Raw genomic sequence first — 23,203 nt, 5'->3', positions numbered from 1 at the left:
ATATATTTTCCTTTTTATTATATAAAATTCATATATAGATATAGTTCTTCTTTTTTATTGTGAATTCCACATTAATTCAGTTGTTAACTGTGAGTGCTAATTTTAATAAATTAAAACTCTAGTGAACTTTTTTTCTCCTACTGAATTAAACTAAATGTATCACAGCAGAGAAGGAAGCGTGCATCTTCTGCTGGCTCAACTAGCACCTCTGAGCTAGCTAATGTCACAGCTCAGCCAAGGAGGCCGTGATTAATATTTGAATCTCACACATGAGCATAAGATCCAGCACAAGCCTTCCATCCATGAGAAGATGCACGCTTCCTTCAGTGCGGTAATATACACTTGGCAGGTGTAGTTTGGTAGAGAGACATTAGTTCCTACATGAAACTGTTCACAACAAGATCTGTTGATTGTCTTGAGTAACCAGGTCATGATTTCTGAAAAGAAGCATTGCTGTTGAGGTTTTTAACTCACACCAAATCAATCTAGCACTACAGGTAAGAGGAAAAATACTGTATGTATTGTTGATTTTGTGGTGAACCTTCACTTTAAATTGAGTAAATAATCAGTGAACTGCCCCTCCATCTGAATTTAATGACCTTTTTGATGAAGGTTAAAGAGGGAACAGAGCCTTTGGGTTACAGTTAAAGAGGGTCTGTCTTGCCATACTGTGGGCACATGTGTATTACACGTCATGCAGCGTATAGCAGGTGCAAGGTCAACGAGAAGGCTAATGGCCATGCATCCAGGGGCCTCTCAGCCCTCCCAGTGCCCCCTGCTTGTCTAACTGTTCTCAGCAGGCCGGAGGAGAGAGAGCGGGGCTCTGCACACTCATCCTGGATGGGAACACTTTATGATAATCACCATCATTTTCCCTCAGAAGATAATACACAGGGGTCTTTGCCAGAATTGGATTGCGCAGCCACTAGAGCATATGGTGCAAATTTTGTGTGGAGAGTGCGGTGAGAGCGGTCGCATGCCCCTCTGAAGCTGCTCCACAGACCGCCAGAGGCTTCCCGCTCTCTCTGCGTCTTTTCCTCTCAATTTCCTTATCTTCCTCCCTCTGCCTCAAACCTCGCTGCCCTCTCTTTTCTCTGTTTTTACCACTTGTGCCACTAATCACCTGTATGGTTTCCTTGGGCACGTGCTGAGTTTCAATCCTTTAAATAGAGTCAGTACAGTTAGCATAATAAAGCTTATTAGTTCACAGAGAAGCTCAAGTTGGATTTTTTTCTGCAGCAGAAAAGAAAAGAAAGCTTTTTTGTTTGAAACAATTCAATCTGAGTATAAAGAATTTTTCTCTGTGCAGAACGGGACCAGCGAGCGTGGGTATTTGGGGGAAATAGCCAGGCAGTACAAATCACCAATTTTGGAAAAAAAAACCATCCGAGTTTTGCAAGCGTTATGGAGTCCTTCCATGATTTTAATCATTTTCAGCTTTTTAAATGGGAAGATTTGCCTCTTTTCTTAGTTATACATGACAGTAAATTACACTGAGCAAAAATTTAAAAGCACTAGTTTTTGTGTGCATTTTTTGCAAGTTTAAGTTAAAGATCTAAGACTTTTCAGATTTTCTTCTGTCGGATTTTGGTCACAAATTTGTTAAAATCAGTGTTAGTGAGCACTTGTCCTTTGCAAGGTAATCCATCCACCTGCCAGCTGTGACGTATGAAGATGCTGACTAAACAGCATTATTACTACACAGGTGTGCATTTGGATGGTCACAATAAATTTCCACTTGAAAATGTCCAGTTTGATCACACAACCCAAAGACACAGATGCCACATCACTCAGGCAAATTAGGGAATATGAGGACATCATTGGCAACATAAGATGGCTGTTTGTTTTTTTTTTTAACTATTTTTTGACATTAAATAGACTAAGAAAATAATCAGCAGATTATCTATTCATAAAATTAATGGTTGGTTTCAGCCCTACTCCCAAAGGGATATCATATCTCATGCAGAAATGAAGAATAATTTTTAAAGATCTGGTGCTCTGTGAGAACTGAACCACAACAGCAACATTTCCTGTACTCTTCCAGTACTCAAAAGACATCTTTTCACATGTGCAGGTTTAAATAAACTTTTGATAAAATCCTGAAATGTAGTTTAAGGCACAACACAACCTCTACCTGTTTCCTTTCTGCCCTGCATAAGATCCAATATCTTCAGTGTTTCTTGCAAAGGTATGTATGACACTGAGACCAGAATCTGGGCACAATAAACCTGACATCATAAACAGCCGCTACAGTCGTACATACCCACCTCTCCTTCCAACTCAGCTGACAACAAATAAGCTTTTCTGACATGCTCAGACGCCCCTGTACACTATGACCCAAATCAATCATCTCACATACATTTGCAGGAAACTTCCGTGAATTTATGGGAACTCATGCTGGGACAAGTGGATTGTCAGGTAGTAAATTTCCTTCTAGTTGCCTTCACTCGAAATTTCTCCCCTTTGCTCTTCTGTCGTAATTGGTTGCACTGTCTAATTTTTCCTCCATGCATCCATGCATGAAACCGACTACCTGCATGCAGCAAACAAGAATGATATAGGGAAATGTACAACTTAATTTAACTTTATATCTGCAGATGGGACAGATCACTCAGGTTTGCATTAGTCAGTGTTAAGATAATGCAACAAGTCTAGTGTTTCCATGTGTGCCTGCTATCAAGTACTAACAGAATCTGCGTCTAACTCCGAGTCAAGACATGGGTTTCGTAATCGGTGGGAGCTATGTTCGGTAATCTGTTGGCCTGTATGTTGGAACAATCAAGTTTAAAGGGCCGTCCACACTAAGAACGATAACTATAACAATGAGAGCATCCAAACCAATGAACAATAACTTTCTGTAAACGGTGGCGCCAAGCACACACTGCAGAGTTCTCTGCTTAGGAAATGGACACTGATGACCACTTACCACTAAAAGCCCAACTGAATCCCAGATGTCTTTCTTCTTGATAGCGTATTTATAAAAGACTGTTTTATCAAACAAGATTTTGTTTTTTTTAAACCTCAATGATGAGTCTTTCCGCATTGCCGTCATATTGACACCCTGTAAATCTGGATGGTTTTCGACTGGCCTACAATATTTCTATCGTCCATGAAATTGCTACCGTGGCCACTGTCGCTGTCGTTATAGCAGCTGTAATATGATTTATTTATAGTAACTGGTGTGGACAGCCCTCATACATTTTCAGCCAGGTGTGTGTGTTCACGGTGTGGGGAGTTTGTATAGATGAGCAGTGTTAAGACCCTCCCCGAGCACTGCTCTTTCCCTACACCACAACAGTACAGAACTGGTTAAAAATCAACAAACTACCCCTTTTAGTCTAAAGAAGAAAGCTATTAAGTGACTCAGACTGTTGCAAATTAATTTATTTGTAATTATGTGATACATTTTAAGTTGTTGTTTTTTATTATTTCTAAAATGGATGAACATTATATGGGGATCAAATTCTTTAAATGTTTCTGACAAGTTGCTGCCGTCTCGTCTTTGCTTTGTACATGTTATGTTTTGTTTCTTCTCTACAGGGTCAGTAACCGATAGACCACCCGGGCCACCGAACTCTGGTCGAAAAGGTGAGCTGAGATCTGCTGTTGGTTTGTGTGTGCATGAGTGTGAGTGCTTCTATTTGGATGAAAGGGACAGACAGAGACAGTGTGTTTTGACCTGATTTTGTTCTGTCTGATCTGTTCAAAGTCCATATTTGTGCAGAGCAGGAAGGTATGCTGCAGTTTAAATGGGATTCAAATGACAATGACTATATTTAATTACTTAACCTTTACAATACTATTTCTTTGGCATGTTGGTGATGGTGCGTATATATTGTATATATATATATATATATATATTATATATATATATATATATATATATATATATATATATAACGTTTCAGATGCAGATACTACAGCATAACTAATCCTTTGGTGTTTCTTCATTAAATGCATCACTGACATTACTGTAGGCTACAAAAACGTCAGTGATTTGATTGCTCCAGTTATGTCTTTCTTCATATTGCTTTTGCTAAAAATGTACAATATGCCAAAATGTTAGAAAATGACTGTACTGTAGCTCTACAGTTTTTACTCTTGTTTAATCAAAGAAAGTTCCAATTTAGAGAAAAACTAGTAAAAACAAGTAAAACTTGTGCAAAGATTTCTTGCACGGGTCTGCTTGAATCATTTTTTTTAAAATGAAAAACTATATACATTCACTACAAGTTTTTCAATTAAAAAGCACTTTATTAGTCTTTCCAATCCCTGCAGGTGTTATACAGAGTTGTGAGATGTTGTGGAGCTGATAGTTAAGGTTAAGGTTTGCTGTTGCTGCTTAATGTTTAGTTCACAGTCTAGACCTGGATCAAACAGTAATCGATACATACTGTAAATCAAAGGGTGCTCAGCATACATTATCATGTTTTACATTGGGAAATTTCAAAAAATGTAAAAATTCGTTTTTTGAAAAAGAAAAAAAACAAACAGATACTAATGTATACTTTGGAGCAATGTTTGTGCAAAACCTGTACTTGTCTGCAACGAACCTCAGTAACTGTTTTATTTTATTTACAGTTTTACCAGATCAGGTCAGTTTGACCTCAAGTGTTTCCATTTGCTGACAAGTCGTCTGATTTAAGGACCTAGTTTAGTGTTTGTAGAATGACTCCAATCAAAGTTTGTCTGTGGTTTTCTTTTGATTGAATTATTTCCTAAGGAAAGTTCCAGATGCTACAAAACTGCACATGGGTAAGTATCTGAGGAAGCTGAACTTACAGCATTATCTACGATCAAAACTTACCAGTTTCTTGGATGTTGTCTCGTTTAGCCTATGCTACAATAGAAAATAAATGTTTGGGACATTGTTCCCAAATTTTACATTAAAAAATGCTTCAGTTTTTTATGTGATAGCAAAAGTAAACCTTGTTAGTGGATATATGAACATTTATTCATTCAGCTGTTTCATCATATGTGTGTGCTTAACAGCAGAATTGTCACTTAGTATAGAAAAAAAGATAGTAACTCACAAATTTAAGAGTAAAAGGAAATGTATTTAAATTATGTTTTTATGTAGCTTTCCTCTTTGTCCAACAGTATTTTACTTGTAGAAAGATTCTACAACAGTTTTCTATGGTTTGTAAATACAACTTTTTTTTTTTTTACATGATGATGAGATGCCAGTGAGACATATTTAACTAAAAGATTAATAGCACCAAATATCAGAACATTTGTGAGGAGTACTTTATTTAAAATCTCAAAATGTACTTTTCAAATTCTGATGATTTTTTTCTCTGTTTATTGCGAGATGCAACACAAGACAAGTGAGAGACATGATAGGGACGACAATGTGTGTGAGACAAAAAGGATAGTGCAAAATTGGACACGGCAGGAGAAGACAAGACCAATTAATCGAACAAGTAAACAAATTGGTGCAGTGTGTTGCGTGTTTTGGGTGTTGAAAGGCAATTTTGTGGTGTGTGTGTATGTATCTGTGTGTCTGTGTGTGTGTTTGTGTGTGTCTGTGTGTTGGAGGTAACTGGGATGGTTTACAGGGAAAGTATACCAAAGATATAGAGATTCAACTAAATATATATATTATAAATATATGTATGAAAAAGGGCAGTAATAAAATAAAAATAAATAAATAAATATAATAATGATATATACACATACACGTACATCTGTATGTTTTTTTCTTATTCTGATCAACTAATTGTGAGTGTTTTTAATACTCTACGCTAAAAATCATATATAGTCCCATCCCAAATATAGTCTATTTATAACAAATTTTGGCAACATATGTGTGGTTGTTTTTGAGATATCCTTTTCACAGACCAAGTTAAGACAATTTTTGATGTCGGAGCTAAGATAATGATCAGATCGCCACCAGAGTTATTTGGAATTATTTTCAGGAGACGATCACTATCACTGCCAAATTTAAAAGATCAAACACTGGATCAGCGATTTTGGACCAACTAATCGTCCGTCTGATGGAACCAACATCCGCATTGTTAAATCCTGACAATCAAGAACGAAGGTCACACTTCGAGGTCTGTTCACCTCTGTGTGGATTAGCTGTTACACCTGCACTTCACTCATGAGGGTCCTGATGAGGAGAGTGTTCTCCTCATGTGTGTGAGTGTGTGTGTGTGTGTGTGTGTGTGTGTGTGTGTGTGTTGTTTACAGTTTGATTGTGAGGGAGTGTGCTAAATGTGCATCATGTTGGTGTGAGAGTGTCAGCGTGAGGAGTAGTGATGTGAATGTGAGAGATGCAGAGCCACACGTGGGTGGTCGTCCTCTGTTTTTGTATTATTCAATCTGTCTCTCCGTCTATTTTTCTATCTGTCTTGGCCGGGCCATGTGCAAATCCCAACCATTCAACAGTTCTGGAGAGTAGATTGTATTAACCTCAATAATGGTAGTCTCTTTCCGTTTCTTTCTCACCCTCAACCCAGACGATGGCTCCAAGCCCACACCCACCATGGAGACTCACGTCCCCCCTGAGGGTGATGGTAGGTTTCCTCTAACTACTCCTCTACCTGTAACACGCCGCGAAGATGGTCAATGCAGCTAACTCAGGTGTACAGCATGTATTTATACCAGTGCAGCTCACAATACTTCTCTTTTATGTACTTTTATACTGATGATCCTTTGATTGTTCCTAGAACTCAGTAAAGCTGCAATATGTCAAGATTTTAAACTTAAGACGTCATTTCTGAAGGATGCACCTTAACATCTTTTGGAAAACTGCAGCTGTCAAAAATACCAGATGACATATTTGATATTTTTGGGAAACTGGGATCTTGGCTGCAGTTTTAATTATGGTTTTTTGGGCAAAGCTCGGCTGTCCAAGTGTTTGAAATATACAGCTACTGGTGGATCAGATGCGGCTGGCAAGGTGAAATAAAGCTTGTGGTAAATTTTTTGGAGATCATCTAAAAGTATCCAAGTTATTGATCTGTACTCTGTCTCCCTGTCTTTGCAGAGATAACCGCTCCAACGCTGTGGATAAAACAGCTGGTTTATAAGGAGAATAAACAGAACAGCTCCACTTCAAGGAAACAAGGTGAGACAAAGAAACATCCTTATTCTAAGAACTTTACACATATATTCCTCCTTTAAGGGGACCTTTTGTGCTTTTCCTTCTGTCTGTCATATATAATATGATGTAACAATGTCAGGTATTCTTAGTACTCTGTTTCAAACTTTTTTTTTCTACTTCTGAGTCAAGCTGTCGTAAACTTGTGACAGATTTCTTCATATAGTGATCTGCTCCGGCACACTTGTTATGACTTGTTGTTTTGAAGTCTTTTAAACTGAACCATCCTAACAGAGCCTCAAAGACTGTACCTACAACCTGTTCTACACACTTGGTTGTTAGAGAGACAACAGACTTAGTCCTACCTCCTCTATCACAGCGGATCATCATCTGATTAATCACATTGATTAGGCATCACTTTGTGGATCAAAGGATGTGACAATATTTATTTTAACATAAAAATGACTCTAACAATGCCACTGCAAGTGCTTCGGTTGTGTAACCTAAATTGCTACATTTAGCTGGAAGTCTTGGTGGCTGATTTTTATAATTTTTTTCCCCAATTTTGGATCATATTTGTGCTAGAATATGCCCAGTTGTTAATTTTGGTTTAGAAGCTTTTATTGGTGATTTTTTATGGTAGAAAGTTTAGCTACTCTGTGTAACAGTCATTATAAGCAAGGATGCAAGTCATTAGCTGCAAGGATGGTGCAGAGACGCAGGTGTTTTTTTTTTTTTTTTTTTTTTTTTTACTTAAGCTTGTTGTGCCTTGTCACGCCCTACTGCGTACTCATTGGCCAGTACTATCCCTCAAAGCCTTTATGTAATGAATACTAGTCACTTGCAGTGCTTGGTACTGGCTGACCACAGAACAGGGCAGGACTGGGCGTAAAGGGACAGATGCTAAAACGGAGCATTTCAGACGGGGGTGAATACAAGTGTTTAAACATCTTCTAGTAGAAGCTCAAAATACATATGAACCTGAAAATGAGTATAGTACGTCTCATAAAATGCATCATTAATTAACACTTAAAAATGCTTGAGCAGCCCTGTGTTCCTAATTGTTGTGATATAGTACACAGTGAACACAGGACTGCCAACACAAAGCCAAATCAAACAAGTAGCAGTTTTGGGAAGCCTGTGAGGGATCATATCCTTGACCATATCACTAAATTAGCACACCTCTCCTCTCAGAACAACCACCTATTCAAATATCACCCGTGTGCTGCTTTCAGAGTACAGTTATTAGCTACATATAGATCTGAAGTAGAAACTATACCAAAGAAGTTGTACACGTAAACCCTGAATTAAGTGAACACTCTCAAAGTATCAACTCTTCTCCGGTGTACCCAGTTTCAAAGCCACCAGTGTCAGACGAAATGTAAAACATTTCCAGTTTGAGGACGGCCCTGCACCGCCGGGATTATGTTTCTTGGTTTCTTTCCTTTGGTGTAATTTGTTTAGCTTTCTCTGTCTCCTTTTCAATTATGCCTCTACATGTTCACTACCCTCTGGGCAGCTGGACGCCTTTCACGCTTCTGCAGCGCGTCAATGAGTGAATGTGGTGGTGGGGGTTGAGTGTGTGTGTGTGAGAATGGATATATTGGTGAACTGATATATGGGACTGATGTTAGTCTTTTATTAATTAGTCTGCGAAATGTGCATTTAATTTATTTTATTTGCACTTTGTCATTTATTCATGTCACTGTTCAGTTATGCTTTGCTTTAGTAATGTCTGCTGGCTCGCCTCTTAGCTGGTGCAGTGGAAACTTTTAATGTACCATAGTTAAAGATAATTAATTTAGATTTTACTGATGTTTACTGGAAATACACAGCTGTTACATTCATTTGAATTCATTTTCAAAGTTTGTGTCTCTGGATTCAAAACATTCTGATCAAATTAGAGAAAATACCATTGGTAATTAGTCTTTAAACACATAATGGCCAAACTTTTTATGTTTATGTTGATGTGCCTGAATATTTTGAAGAAACATGTGAATGTCTACCTCAAATGTGCGCATATTATATTAGGATGTGATAGCTTTCTACCACACAATAGAGCACACAAACAGTTGATTGTAATATGGGGTTTCGTAGTTTCTGATTGATGGCGATGTGGCGGGGGAAACTGTGGTTAGGGATTGTATTTTAGATGAGAGAGATTCACTGTGACAGCTCTTTGAAATGTCTTTGGAAAACACCAGCTTCCTGTTTTCAATTAGCGTCCGGTGTCCTCAAAGTATGAGCGACAAGGCCGACTGAGGGGGAGATGTCATCACGTTTGAGACGAGAGCGATGGATGTGTGCGTCTGTGATTGCATTCAGTGTGTGTGTTTGGAAATGGTTATAAAAAAGGGATTTAATGCCTGTGTCTGTGAATATGTGTGTGTGTTCAAGAGTGTGTTAGCTTAAATCCATAATCCTGTTTGTGATTCAGAGTCTGGAAATAACAAAGTACAACTCAAGAACTTCACCAAAGTGATGTTTTTGAACTTCAGCATTTTCAGCCTCGTGGACCTCTAAGTTTTCTCCACTACATGTCAGAAACGTGTTGATTGCTGAAGTTACTACTGTAGTTACTTCAAAGATTCACATTTTACATCCAACATACTATGAACTCCACATATCACTGATTTTTTCTTTTTTTCTGTCCTTATTTATTTTCTTGCCATCCATGACTGAATTAGAAACATTTAAATCCTGAAAACTACCGTGTAACCCAACTTACAGCCAGAAGTTTGACCTTTAGTACTCGAGTACATTCAGTCAGAACTGAAACAATTATTGGGATTAATGAAGTTGGTCAGCAGATAATTAATTGGCAATGACTCTGATAATTGATTATGTTTTAAGCAAAAATACTTAGAAAACTCTACTTTCGCCGACCAACGACGTTACTACGCTCCACAAGGTCTCTCGGCAGGTTAAGTGTAATAAAAAAGCAAATACACAAAACACAAAATGTAAAAAGGGTACTTTGGTGCCATCCCATTCTACACACTGTTTCCTTCAGTTTGGAATTTAGGGCCAATAGACCTTGTTTACATAAGTATAAAAAGTATATAATGATAGTAAAAGATTTCATTTGGGATCAGATTGACCCCAAGGAAAACACAAGGGTTAAAACAGAGCCTGCTCTCTGTCTTTCTGCTAAACAGCTCGCAAAGTAGAGAAGCTTTGGTGCAACAAATCCTCAATATTAAACTCTCTGTCTTTCTCTCCCTTCACGCTGGAAAAGCTGAGTGCTGAGAAAGTAGCCCTCCTGTGTGCACATAAAGTACGTTATTCATTTACAGGCTCTCTGTCTCTGGATACCCCATAATTAAGATTTAGAGCGATATGGAGATTGTGTTAGTGAAATGTGTTTGCTTAGGCAAAGTGATGCAAAGTCAATTTTTCAAAAGGATGCTTTATTGCCAGACTTTGACATGCTGTTGTTCCAATGTTGTAAGGAGGGGGAAGCGCCCTGTCTTGCAGCTCATTTATAAACGTGTGGAGAACCAGAAACTCACTAACCGCTAACTCCCCCTCTGCCACGGGGCAAACACAAGAAAAACAAAACTTTGAAGAGATGTAATGCGATCATGTCATCTAAGAGCACACGTTTTGTATACGAATCTGCAGTCTAAAAAAAGGGATATTGAATCTTTTAATCCTATCCGCACGAGAAATTTGAGGCAGCATGAACTTGTGTTTTATTTTTCCAGCACGAAAACTGACGACAGTAACGCGTTGGGACCAAACATGCAAAAGACGTATTTCACCAACATAAAGCGAGTCCTTCCATAAGAGTAGGCCGTCTATGTAGTAGGAAGATGAAAATACGTTTGTAATTGGTGCAACATGATAAGAAAAAAAAAAGAACAGAAATGCAGCGTTAGCTCTTGTTCAATAGGTAGAAAACCTACAAATACCAGAATGGATCGGACCAATAAACGCTCCTGTGACTTAATGCGACCTCGTCCGTTCGACACAATGGCAGCCAGCCAGATCTCATGTTACAGTTAAACATAAAACTAAAACATGTTTCTGAAAACATTTTAGGCAGAATTATACTATTATTTGTGCTAGTCCTTTCAGATTCTGCAGTTCAACAAAAGTATTTGATGATTTGGGTTTTCTTTTTTTTCCCTATGGGTTTTTTTTTTTCCAGAATAAGGGCAAAAACTGGAGTATTTTATTCATGTTAACATACTCAAAAATGACAAAATATCCCAAATAATGATTCATTTCATGAGTGAACTCTCCATCATCTCTGGTTTTGTTTCACTCTCGGCCATAAACACACACACATGCACCTACATACCTATTCACAGAGTTCCCCTATTACTAACACTTCCGCTATTTTAACTGCAGAGAAGGCTCGCTAGAGACAATATTGCAGTGATTACCCCACAGCTGAAAGCCATTGGAGTGAAGCGAAGAGGAGAGAGTGCTCAGTGGGGTGGAAGGAGGACCAGAGCGGGAGGTATTAGGATAGAGAGAAGTAGAGAAAGAAAAGTGAAGTGAAGGAGAGAAAAAGCAGAGAGAGGAGGGAAGAATAGACTGAGAAGAGACGAAGATTTAAAAATAGTTTCAATTGGCTCTGAGTGTGGAGGACAAGGGCCAAAGTGAAAGGCATAAAATAGAGTAAGCCTGTTCTCATCAGAGGTGCTGCAGATGTTTGTCTTTTATCAGTTTGCCCTGAAGAAAAAAAATCACCACAACAACAAGCTAATTGATGCAACTGTTCTTAACGTCCACATGTGTGGTTTTCTCAGGACAATATTTGTTTTCTGCGGGTTTTTGTTTCTCATCATTCGTTTCCTGCCAAGGGAAGAGAAATAAAATTTAAAAAAGAAACAGAAATAAAAAACAAATAGAGCAGAAATGCGGATATCCAAGGCAGGCAGAGAAGTTGTAGATTGAGTTTCAGCACCACAGAAAACTGAGAGGATTACATTGCAAGAGTCCAGCCTTTTTCCATTTATATGTATAAAAACAATTTTCTTTTGGGAATCCTAGCGCCTGGCGCCAGCATAACCTCTGTATAATAAACAGTGCTAAATAATTTGGATGTGAAGGAACCTTGGCGAGGACCAGAGCCACGACGCAGCGTTAAGAACACTTGAGTGTGAGTCTTCGCAGGAGGAAAGCGTCTTTGGTTTAGGGACACGTTCAGTTCTCTGTTGGCAGCCATACTCAGGAAACATTAACACACCCTCACCCTCACACACGCACGCACACACACACATGCACACACACGCGCCTCAGGTCTGCTGCTGAACCTGCCACTGCTGTCATCTCCATCCTTAATAACACTACCATAGAAAATGACAAAGGACTAAGTTATACTCAATTTACGGCCTGCGGGTCAGATCTGGCCCCTGACAGGGTGCCGGGTGGCCGCCCCAACCATATTTTTAATTCACAATAAAAATAAAGTGCTTCACACTGGGAATTGTTTTTGTACTTTTAATATACATAAGGTGCCAGAGTGCATAAAACAGCATAAAAATAAAGCTTGTTTGCCAGTAGAGGATCTCCCCAAACCCTCCAACAGAGGTTCTCTCTTAGCCCTTTATGTCCTAAAATCCGAGAAACATCCTGAAATCCTAGAAATGTCCTACAATCCTAGCATGTCCCAATGACCTAGAAAAGTCCTAAAATCTGAAAAAAATCCTAAAATCCTTCAAACGTACTGAAATCCAATAACTGTCCTAAAATAAAATAAAAAAAATAATTAAATGTCCTTAAATCCTTCAAATGCGCTAAAATCCAAGAAATGTCCTAAACTCTAGAGACATGTATTCAGCTGCCAAACTGGCCCCTGGCCTCCTGTCATTTTGCAAAAGTGGCCCTTAAGCAAAGCAAGAGTATCCCTGGACTATTGTGTTGTATATAGAGAGATCATGCTTTGTGATATAAAAGACGTCATTCTCTTCACAGTTCTCAAAGAAACTATCAGTCTTTATCAATCATCAAGACACCCTGTAAGGACACAGGTCCTGTCATTAAGGGAAAGATGGATTTTTTAAAATTAAAAATCAAAAACAAAATAAATGAGCATCAAGTCTGTGTGTGCCACGGACTGAAGGGTGAGTATTACTCCATTTGGTCTGGCACATATAATTTTTAGATTGCTGTGGTGGACTCTTGTCACACTCATGCAACTTGCTGTATTAGAGTGAAGGTGACATACAATATCAGGCTAGCCAGTATAAATATTGCATGGAAAAGTTTCAGACTCAGTGGGCAAAAACAGGGGAAAATGTGAAATGATCAGATGAATTGAATGCTTCATTGTTACACATAAAACTGCATTAATCTTGTAAAAAAAAATATAGTGTACTATTAAAGAGATATTACACTGCAAGAAAGATGGTCTTTTCATAAAATTAGGATGTCTATTCAGTGAAGGATGCAAATACTTTTGAAATCGGTGCTACATTATCAAAGAAAACAGAGAAAAAGGACTGGTACTTGCTTTGCTTTTGCTTACGAGGTAGAAAACTATTAAAACTACTACAAATACCAGAATGCACTGTGCTGCACACCCAAATAAAGTTCCTGCTGGTATGTGACACGATGCAAACTTGTCCTTTTGACACAATGGCGTTCGGCTGGTAACAAATGATCTTGTGTTACAGTTAAACGGTAAGCAAAAATACGTTCCCGAAAACATCGAAGGTGAGAAATTTAGAACTCAGAAACAGAATCTTGGTTTACTGTTTGATAGGAGTTTTTTCTGATTTTGAGAAAGAGAGAGAGGGGCGCGTCTGGACGCACTTCTGTACTCTTTGTGCTGCAGCGGCATGAGTGTTTTGTGTTCCCTCCGAGTAGCCAAAAAAGTCAACCTATGCAACCATAAGGGGATAGTTTGACAATTTTTTAACCAGCTTTATATCTTAACAATTGGGTAGCATGTGTAGATGAACTGTGGGAAACTAAACCAAAAGTTTAAAAACAACACTTTTTGTCCCCCAGTTTATCACAGGTTTAAGTTTAAGATCTAATGCCCAGGCCACACTGCTTGTGTGAACAGTGTCCTGGAGCAGTGCCGCAGCAAAGTCGCCGTTAGTGTGAACACCAAAAGTGTGCCAGACGCGGCAGTTGGGTGAGGTTGCTGCCACGTGCTACTCACGCATCTGTGTTAATGAGCACTTTTCCCTTCCAAGATAATCCCTCTACATGACAGGTGTGACATATCAAGACGCTGATAAATCAGCACGATTACTACACGTGTGCACTGGGATGGTCACAATAAAAGGCCACTGTAAAATGTGCAGTTATATCAATCAACACAGTGCCACAGATGTTACAAATTTTTAGGGAGCGTGCCATTATCAGGCCAACTGCAGGAATGTCCACCACAGCTCTTACCTGTGAACTGAATGTGCTCGATCAGACTGCACGTTTTAGAGTGGCCTTTAACTGTGACCATCCCAAGATACACCTGTGTAGTATTGATGCTGTTCATTCACTCTCCTTTCAGCTTTGTTTTGGCCTTCAATAACTCTCATGAACCATATCCAGCTTTTTAGTAGCGGCTAAATGTTCTACTTTCCAAACTTGCTTGTCACGCCTGAATACAACTTTGACTGGAGCAGTGAGACTGAAATGGCTTTAAAACCAAAACGAAAAAAAAAAAACTCTCCATAAAGCTGAAGCAAACTGCAAATTCAGGTGATAATTTTATGTGAGTTTGTCACTAAGAGATGCCCTTTTCACACACAATGTAGAAATATTTATAATAAAGTGAAGTGAAGGATGTAAATGATTCTTGCACCGCAGTCCCATGTCTAATTTCACAGACTCCTCTCCTGATGTAGTCTTAACTCGGGCAGCGTCTGAGCAGTATTGTCCTAATTATGCTTTGGTTACTGGAAATGTGTGAGTGAGACTACCGGCACCGCTGTGGCTCTAATCAGCTCCACAATGTGAAACTGCAACGTCACCGCCCTGAAGAAAAGTCTCCAAATGGTTAGCGTGACCGTCTTATTGTACCTCAATGCTTCACAGCGCACTTGAATGTAAAATGAAGAATGGATCGCGAGCGGTAAAAGCACACTTCATCACCATGGTAACAAGTTTAGCATGCAGCTCTGTTGTACTTGGCTTAAGAGTGAGCGATGGACTAAATGGATGTGAATGTAAATACAGTGTGGTGGGATAAGGTGTTGCAGGAGCATCTTTCAAGGGCTATGCAGCTGTTGTTGAACAGAAAGATATGATGAATTGCGGTGGGTAAAAATTCACTGATACATCCTGAGGAAGGACTAGTCAAGGTTTTATGGAAGCAGGGCTTCATGTCGACCAGTCAAACATGTTTCAGGTCCATGATACAGGCGCTGAATAGCAGCATCTGTGAAATCGCCATATTTCTACAGAAACATTTTGAAGAGCATTTCTATCAGCAAAAACAAGAAAACTGAGATGATTCGGTCACAAGCAGATTTGACAAAGAGAAATCTTTGCCAAAAGTCTTCATTAACAGAATTTGGTGAGAGTGTAAAAGAGATTGCAATTAGCGAAGAGAGGAGCTTAATTAGCACTGAAGATATCATATGAATGTTAAGTTGAGTTTACACAGTTTGTGCGAGAATAAATGCTGCAGCTCTTAAAGAAAAAGCAGAAGTCTTCCCGTGTCCACCCATAGCACACGACCAGCTGCATATATCACTTTATTACTGAACTGTGCTAAAACCACAGATGACTGGATGGTCGACAACGGTGCACAGTCTCCACTGGTGATTTTGTTAGTCGTCTAGTAAACTATTTTGTGACACCCCTAATATAGTGCTGCTTTTATATAGCAGTTAATAAGCACCTTTCTGTTGTGCCTTTTTCCTGCCTGCCAAAGCGACGGTTGGCCTGACAATTTTACATGCCGCTGCCAAAAATGTACCCACATTTGGCCGGTGCTGATTTACCAACGTGTTTGTTTCTATTACAAACATCATGTTACTCACACATCTTATACTGTTTAACAATGTAGTGAATGAAGCATGATGATTTTTTGAGCAGCAGCTTCCTGCTGAATGCAAACCCCAGACAGAGAGCCCTAAATATGCAACAGTATATGAAATGACCCAAAGAATGACATATGCTATAGAGAGCGCTTTTTACCAACCACTAGCTGGCCACCGACAAGAGAAATGAGCACTGACAGCCTATCACAGTGTTAGACAACTTCGAAATCCAAATAGTAATGTGCACCGAGTCCAACATAAGGAAGCATAGAACTAGTTGCTAGTTCCTTTTTTTAGCTTAGATATGATTATTCTGATCAGGTTTACGGATATCAATAACCAGGCAGTCTACAATCATGTTATCCGACACCACCCCTCATTAATATTTAGACAAATTACTTTTTTTGTGTGTTTCTGGTGCCTCTGTATTGAGTGTGTTTCTCATGGTTTTAGAGAAAGTTCCCTCTTGTGACCAGGAGCGACAGAGCGCGCTGGACGAGGCTCGGCAGAATCCTCGTGAGGCCATTTTCATCCCAGACTGTGGGCCCGGAGGCCTTTACAAACCGGTCCAGTGCCACCAGTCCACAGGCTACTGCTGGTGTGTTCTGGTGGACACGGGGCGGCCCATTCCTGGAACCTCCACAAGGTAAGATCATTTATCAGAAAAAGCACTTAAAAGCTTTTTCTTTTTTTGCCAAAGAGGGAATGGTTATCTGATTTCCTGTTAGCAGGACAGATGGAATGAGCAGACACATGATCTTTGTTTAGTTTTGTTGATAATACAGGACAAAACATTTGGCAGCACAAGCAGGACTTTTAATGTGAAGTGCTGTTACTAAACAGAGTAGCATCTTTGAAGGCGTCTCTGAAGTCTGTGAATTTGTTTCAAGGCTGTACTCAAGTCGATTCTCTGCGCTAAATGCTACCATCAGCGCGCTAACATTAGGGCTGTAACCAACAAATACCTATGTCAGTCGAATCAGATTTGGCTGTTCAGTAGGAATGTTTGATGGTTTTTTTTGGGGGGGGGGGTCATATAGTTTTACAGCTTGAACGCGGGATGTTCAGTGTGACAGCAGCATTCATGTGATATAGTAAACAAACTGACACTTATATCACACAAAAGCAGAGACTGTGTTGTATTTAGTTGCTTTGAGCTGTGACGTCACCATTTCTAAGCAAAAGAGAAGATAATGTTTATCCATGACCCTCCCAGTGCAAACCCTCTCGGCCTCAGCACTCCTGCATAATGTCCACTGTAGCCTCTACTGCAGTGTAGCGTAAAATTAAAGAGCACTCACTCCATAGCAAAATCTGGGGCCCAGAATGCTGACAAAGTACAATGCACAGAACACTGGGGAAAAAAAGGACCGCCAAAATTATAAACAGTTCATTGTTGACTCCAAATGGAGTCAACAATGAAGATAGTCCTGTAAGGTGTTCTTAAGATAACACTTTACCAAGAATGAGATGGATGCAAGGTCACAACGACACTGACCTTTGACCATCAAAATGTAATTAGTACATCATTGAGTCAAAGTGAACATTTCTGACAAATTTTAAGAGATTCCCTCAAGGTGTTCTTGAGAAATTTATTCACCGGAAAAGGACGGATAAAAAGCCAGGGAACAATTAAAGGCTCTATTTTATGGCAATCCATCACAAAGTTGTTGACATATTTCAGTTTGCACAAAAAGGGCCAACTGACCTACAGACCATCACTTCTGGAGCAAAGGGCTAAATACTACTTTCACTCTTACAACCTTAAATTTCTTGAGGAATTCTGGATCCAAGCTGCTGCTGCTAGCTTCACTTGGCAAAACAATTAGATTTAAGCCCTGACGGGAAAATCATTTATCTGACCATAAACACTCAGCATTTAGGATGACATTTGTTTTAGTGCTGTTGCTGCTGTTTATAATTCTTCCAGAGAAATAGCGGAGGCACAATGGGTTTTTGCCTTTGGTGAATGTCAAACGGATGGAGACAAAACATGCTAAATAAATGATGCGCATTGCTCATGTTTTGGTTGTTTAAAAACATGATTTACATCTAGAATGTGAATATTAAAACCTAAAACACAGCGATAGATAAAGAAAAATTGATTGGATGTTTGAGAAACTGTCAGCATGCAGCAGTAAATAGATGAGTTGTTTTTGTTCCTGAATGGGATCATCATTCTCTCTCCACAAGACGGTTCTTGTTTTACAAGATGAGGTACAGACTATCAGAAAGAGTTAGTCAGTGGCCTTATTACTGTTTAAATACAGGATAACACAGGTTTAGTTTTAAATAAATGAGATACTAGCGTATTTAAAACTGACAGCTCCTAAAAACCTTAAATAAATCACTCAGACAGACCAAATTCTCATCTGCATTTCAAAGATATTGAATGTCCCCCTTGAGGCGATTATTTCTTCACATAAGAATTTATTGTATTTTGGACTAGCCCTCATGTCACTCATCCCAATTTCTCTCCTCTGGACAGCAATGTGCAGAGTCATTCATCAGACATCCCTTCTTGGATCAGTGGCCTCGCAGACTGTAAAAAAAGAAATGACAACTTGCTTTTACTTTGAAAAAAAAAAGGAAAATGAGACACACATGCTCAATTTTCCATCCTATTCGAGAACCACTGATACAATAGCCAGGAGAAAACGAGTCATGCCACGCATAATGCCGAACAGTTTGTTATGGCTCCGAAACAAAGCTGTGTGCATGTCAAATCAAATTTATTTATTAAGTTCTTCTAAAAAAAAGAGATGGTAATCATCGCCAATAATTCTTTACAGATCAACAGTGAATACACAGAATGAAGCCAAAATGCAGTAGGTTGTAGTTTTAAGATGCCAGAACAGCATGAATGTGTACGCATGCATACAGTTAAGAGACTGGGGAGAATTTTCATAACGAAGATAGACAAAGAAATTTCCTCTCCTGATTTTTCAGCTCCACATTTGATTGTTCTGATGACTGGAAGGAAAATCTTTAATGGTGTTTTTGTCTTCAGTTAAAGGGTTTTTTTTCACATCAGATCTGTTGTTTCTCCTTTGAGGACTCAGCTTTTTCACACATTACTTCCTTACATTCTTTCCTCCTTCTGTCTCATGCAGTCATGTTCCCACTGTCATCTCCTCTCTGTGAAACAGGTACCAGACGCCGGAGTGTGACGCCGCTGCTCGATCTCGCATATCAGACACTGAAGATCCCTTCCAAGGCAGAGACCTGACAGGTTTTATTCACTTCTTACTGTAGTTGAAATGATTTTTGGGGCTTTGTGGATTGCTGAAATATTCTGAATCATTGGCATGGTATATTCATCTGCACCGTTTATTCACTACGAAGTGTTTGGCAAACATAACGCTATCTCAAATACTTAGCTGGCTGGAGACACTGGAGTATAAACATCCCCAAATCCAATGAAGAGTGGGACAGAGCCGGAAATGTCATGATAAAAACTGATAACATCCAAGTTGAGTTTCCACACAATAGTGAAATACTACATAGCAGATGTGCTATTTGTGAAAGGGGCTTAAAAAACAATACAAAACAAAAATAATCTGAAACTTCAACCACACAAACCGAGTACTAGTTGCGGTTGGTCAATATTGTAGGTATTAAGCTTGTTATCTTGAGTGCTTGTACATTCAGGGGGATCTTCTGGGGCGACCAAGGGTACATGAAAGTATTGTGGTGTGACTCAACTAAATTCAAAACATTTAAATTACAATTTAATCACAAAAAACCCAAAACACAACTCAATGTATTTCAATTAAGTGTGTCATAAGTTGTTAGCAAGCGAGCAGAGACGTTTAAACAGTTGGCTACACAATAATGCGTAAACGATTAAAGAGCTGTTAAAAGTAAAGGCTATATGGTTCAAATGGTTAGCTAACTAAAAGAGACGGATAAATGACTGAAGGTTAACTGAAGACAATGAATATGCCTTTGAAATATCTAAAAATAATGGCTAAAGCTTCTGCCGCGAGTAATACAAAGGCAAACTTGATCGAATTAATCGAAAAATTAATAGTTGAATTGTATTACTGTAACAATCGAGAAAATCAGTTCAATATTATCCAGTTTATAATAAATTCACATTAAGAAATTTGGCATCTGATGGGTGGTGTTGACGAAGAGCTACTTAAGGTTACCTGATGGGGCTGCAGGGATATGGCACTCCATTAAAGGGATCAGTTGAGCACTGTCGCTCCAGGACTTAGACATAATGTCTGTTTTCATTTGTTACAGTCGTCCTTACACTAACTGACCAGGTGGAGAGTTTTGATTGAGAACTGACCAAAGCACATTTTTTGGTTTTGGATTTCCCCGCAGCAAAGATCAGAGAGTCTCCTCTAAAGCAGAGGCCGTAACCTCGGCTCATTCTCCTCTGCCCTTGTTACTGCTCACTTACTTTTGTTGCCCCTCTGTTTCCCCATCATTTAAGGTTGCATTGTAACTCTTATTTAATTCCCCATCTGGTGAGTTTACAGAGTCAAGCATGACTCCTGACTGCGCAGCAGATGTGTGGCATGTTTTATGGAAGGTGTGAGTGTTGGTGTGGTGGGGAGGCCGTGGGGGGCTGCTGGGGCTGTTTGAGACCACAGGGTGCTGAGTGGAGATATTTTTACGTACTGTAGAGAGATATTCTGAACCGCCACAACAAAGAACAATATGTCATGGTCATCACATCAAAGCCAGAAGAGAGAAGACTGCCTGAGAGGACAGTCTGTTAGCAGCACGCAGCTACAGGTTCAATCTCACTGTACACAACAATACCACCTCTGTCAGGAGCAGCACACAGGAGCTCTTCCCCCTGAGACCGGAGGCCGGTATCTGTTAACTTCCCGTTCAGTCAGTTTGGGAACTGGATTTTGATCATCCTTGATAATAAGAAAACTTTTTTGAGAATATTCTGATCTTATAACGTTAATCAACAAATAATTTAACAGTATGGTTCTGTTTGGTGGAAAATTTTTTAATCTGTTTCCATTCATGTCCTGTCACCCTATGAAGACCAGATCTGAGATATCCTCTACCATCTACTCACACTACACTCTGCACAAAGGTGGCAGGGCAGTAATGTGGTTACAGTAAACTGCATCACACACTAAAACCCAAATTACACTTTCTGCTGAAACAGGTTAACGTTCAATTGACGTACCTTTTGTTACTTTCAGTGGACTGTATGTGTTTGCAAACTCCGCAAATGCACAGGTGTGATACACGTCGATACCTGCAGACACCCAATGTAGTATAAACAAACAGCGTGTATGTCTGCTGTCCGCCCGCCCCCTGTTGTCATAACAGTTTTAGAGCATATCAGAGATTTATTGTTGACTAAATCAGCTGCTTTGAGATAAGTTTAAGAGAGAAAAAGAAGTTTATAACTATTAAAGTGCACATAGAGTGCAGATATCTGACAGGTCGTATCATTTCAGTCTGAGCTGATTGCAGCCAGTCAGGATAATTCTTGTAATTACAGCAAACGCACCAGCAGTGTGATTCAGAAAATATGAGCATTCATGTATTCTTAAAAAGTAAATAGCCACAAATCTTTGATCCATAACTCCATTACTGGACTTCCAACTACATTAACTTTGTCTGTAGGCTCCAGCACAACAAAGTAGGAAATAACAACAAACACAATGAAAATGGACAAAAAATTAACAATTTAACGAAGTAGCCTTATAACTTATTGTTGTAAAAGCACAAATATCAAGAAAAATCAAACTCTCAACTTCTGACCAGTGATTTCTACAGGGTCAGAATTTGAGCTGCAACGACGGCCAAAATCAGGCGAAAGGTTTGTATTAGCTGAGACAATTTCTGGAAAACTTTCAACCCGTGCTAGCTGAAGAAGAGTGAAGAGTCAGCAAACAGTGACAGTGATATGAAAGAATCACTAAAACTGTTTTTTCTACAGTTGTGAATCGCTGCAACTAAAAGCTGCCCTTGAGCATACAGTCTCAGGCCACGTTTATACGGAAACGATTTAAGGAGAAAACAGCAACCTTTAGTTACGTTTTGGCTGCTCATTTACACGACAACGCCATGTTGTGTGCCTGAAAACAGAAAGATTTGAAAACGGGTTCCAGAGTGAGAACGCCACCGTTTTCGTTGTCATGTAAACTGGCAATACAGAGTTTCCTCTAATAACGAGGACTTTTTGCACATGTGCTTTACGGTCTGTGCGAGTAGGTGGACAACAACAACAATGTCAGAGTCTCGGGTGCTGTTTGTGCGTCTCACCCTTCTTAATTTAACAGCGCTACTCCAGCAAAGAGTATATTTAATACACCATCACTCTGATCAGCGGAGACTCGTTACGTACATGCGCCAACTACTAAATCCACCTTCACACTGACGAAGGTACAAATATATACACATACAAATGTGCATGCATTAGCCGTCTTTGTGTGTTTGCATCTCACAGCTCTGTAGAAGGAAGTTTATGTGCACATGCACGTTTTGTTTCATCACAAAAACACACGCCAACTACTGGCCTGGCATGTATACTACAGCGTTTTTAGTCATTTTTGCGGATCCATGTTTTCAAAACGTTCTAAACGGCTCGTTTTAAATGGCTCGTTCTTAACGCAGAACTCTTTTTTTTAAAAACGATCCACTGAAAACAATACTTTGTAAACGTGGCCAAACGCATGATCCGAAAAGGACATAATACATTTTGCTGTAAGTGAAAAAAGTCTAAACTCATCTCCACAATTTAGTCTGAGCCTATAAGCAAATCTAAAGACTCTTAATCTAACAAATGCTCAGTGTTACAAAATGATTAATGTGTTAAAATAAAAATACTTATCATTTTTTAAATTTCTCTATGTTTGCTTTTTTTCCTCTTCAAAGTAAAAGTTGTAAGGCTCTAACTCAAATGGGAGAAACTGAGAAAAACAATCTTAGTACTTAAACCACTCACAGGTTATAAACGAATGCAACCTGCGAAGATGCAATACAGTGAAAAGTGTAAGTTTTAATAGTTAAAAAGCCAAAAGAGGCTGGAAACCTTGTTTGGTGTAGCTTTAAAGTGTTTTAAGATTAAATCCAAGTGGCCCAGAGCTTTTTCGACGCTGCCAGAGGTTCTGCACCACACTGCGCCCTTGACACCTTGCCACATAGGCAGCATACAACATAACGGCTCTCGCTTCATAACACCCCAATTTAACACTTGGATTAAGGCGCAGCAAGGCGG

The 23,203-nt window shown here is 39.2% G+C and overlaps 1 protein-coding gene and 1 long non-coding RNA gene across 10 annotated transcripts in view; one reads left to right on the top strand and one right to left on the bottom strand.

The window, feature by feature from the left end:
- LOC148187409 (uncharacterized) overlaps positions 1–23,203 on the bottom strand; it is a 100,265-nt gene that overhangs the window by 904 nt on the left and 76,158 nt on the right. The gene's annotated exons all lie outside the window — the stretch shown is intronic.
- smoc1 (SPARC related modular calcium binding 1) overlaps positions 1–23,203 on the top strand; it is a 68,491-nt gene that overhangs the window by 29,157 nt on the left and 16,131 nt on the right. For 3 of the 9 annotated variants that reach the window (XM_042500321.2, XM_042500319.2, XM_042500320.2), the window contains exons 6-13: positions 2,368–2,418; positions 3,541–3,588; positions 4,724–4,755; positions 5,312–5,423; positions 6,429–6,518; positions 6,992–7,072; positions 16,450–16,642; positions 19,146–19,228. In XM_042500321.2, coding sequence (XP_042356255.1) covers positions 2,368–2,418; positions 3,541–3,588; positions 4,724–4,755; positions 5,312–5,423; positions 6,429–6,518; positions 6,992–7,072; positions 16,450–16,642; positions 19,146–19,228 — 690 coding nt within the window. The remainder of the gene's footprint in view (positions 1–2,367; positions 2,419–3,540; positions 3,589–4,723; positions 4,756–5,311; positions 5,424–6,428; positions 6,519–6,991; positions 7,073–16,449; positions 16,643–19,145; positions 19,229–23,203) is intronic. The other 6 variants (XM_042500323.2, XM_042500324.2, XM_042500326.2 and 3 more) reach the window with 6 other exon arrangements.

The sequence above is a fragment of the Plectropomus leopardus genome, chromosome 14, assembly GCF_026936395.1.
Source record: "Plectropomus leopardus strain MGB_pleo_1.0 chromosome 14, ASM2693639v1, whole genome shotgun sequence".
NCBI lineage: Eukaryota > Metazoa > Chordata > Actinopteri > Perciformes > Serranidae > Plectropomus > Plectropomus leopardus.
The sequence above is the reverse complement of the archived record's forward strand: the minus strand, read 5'-3'. Positions and strand labels throughout refer to the sequence as shown.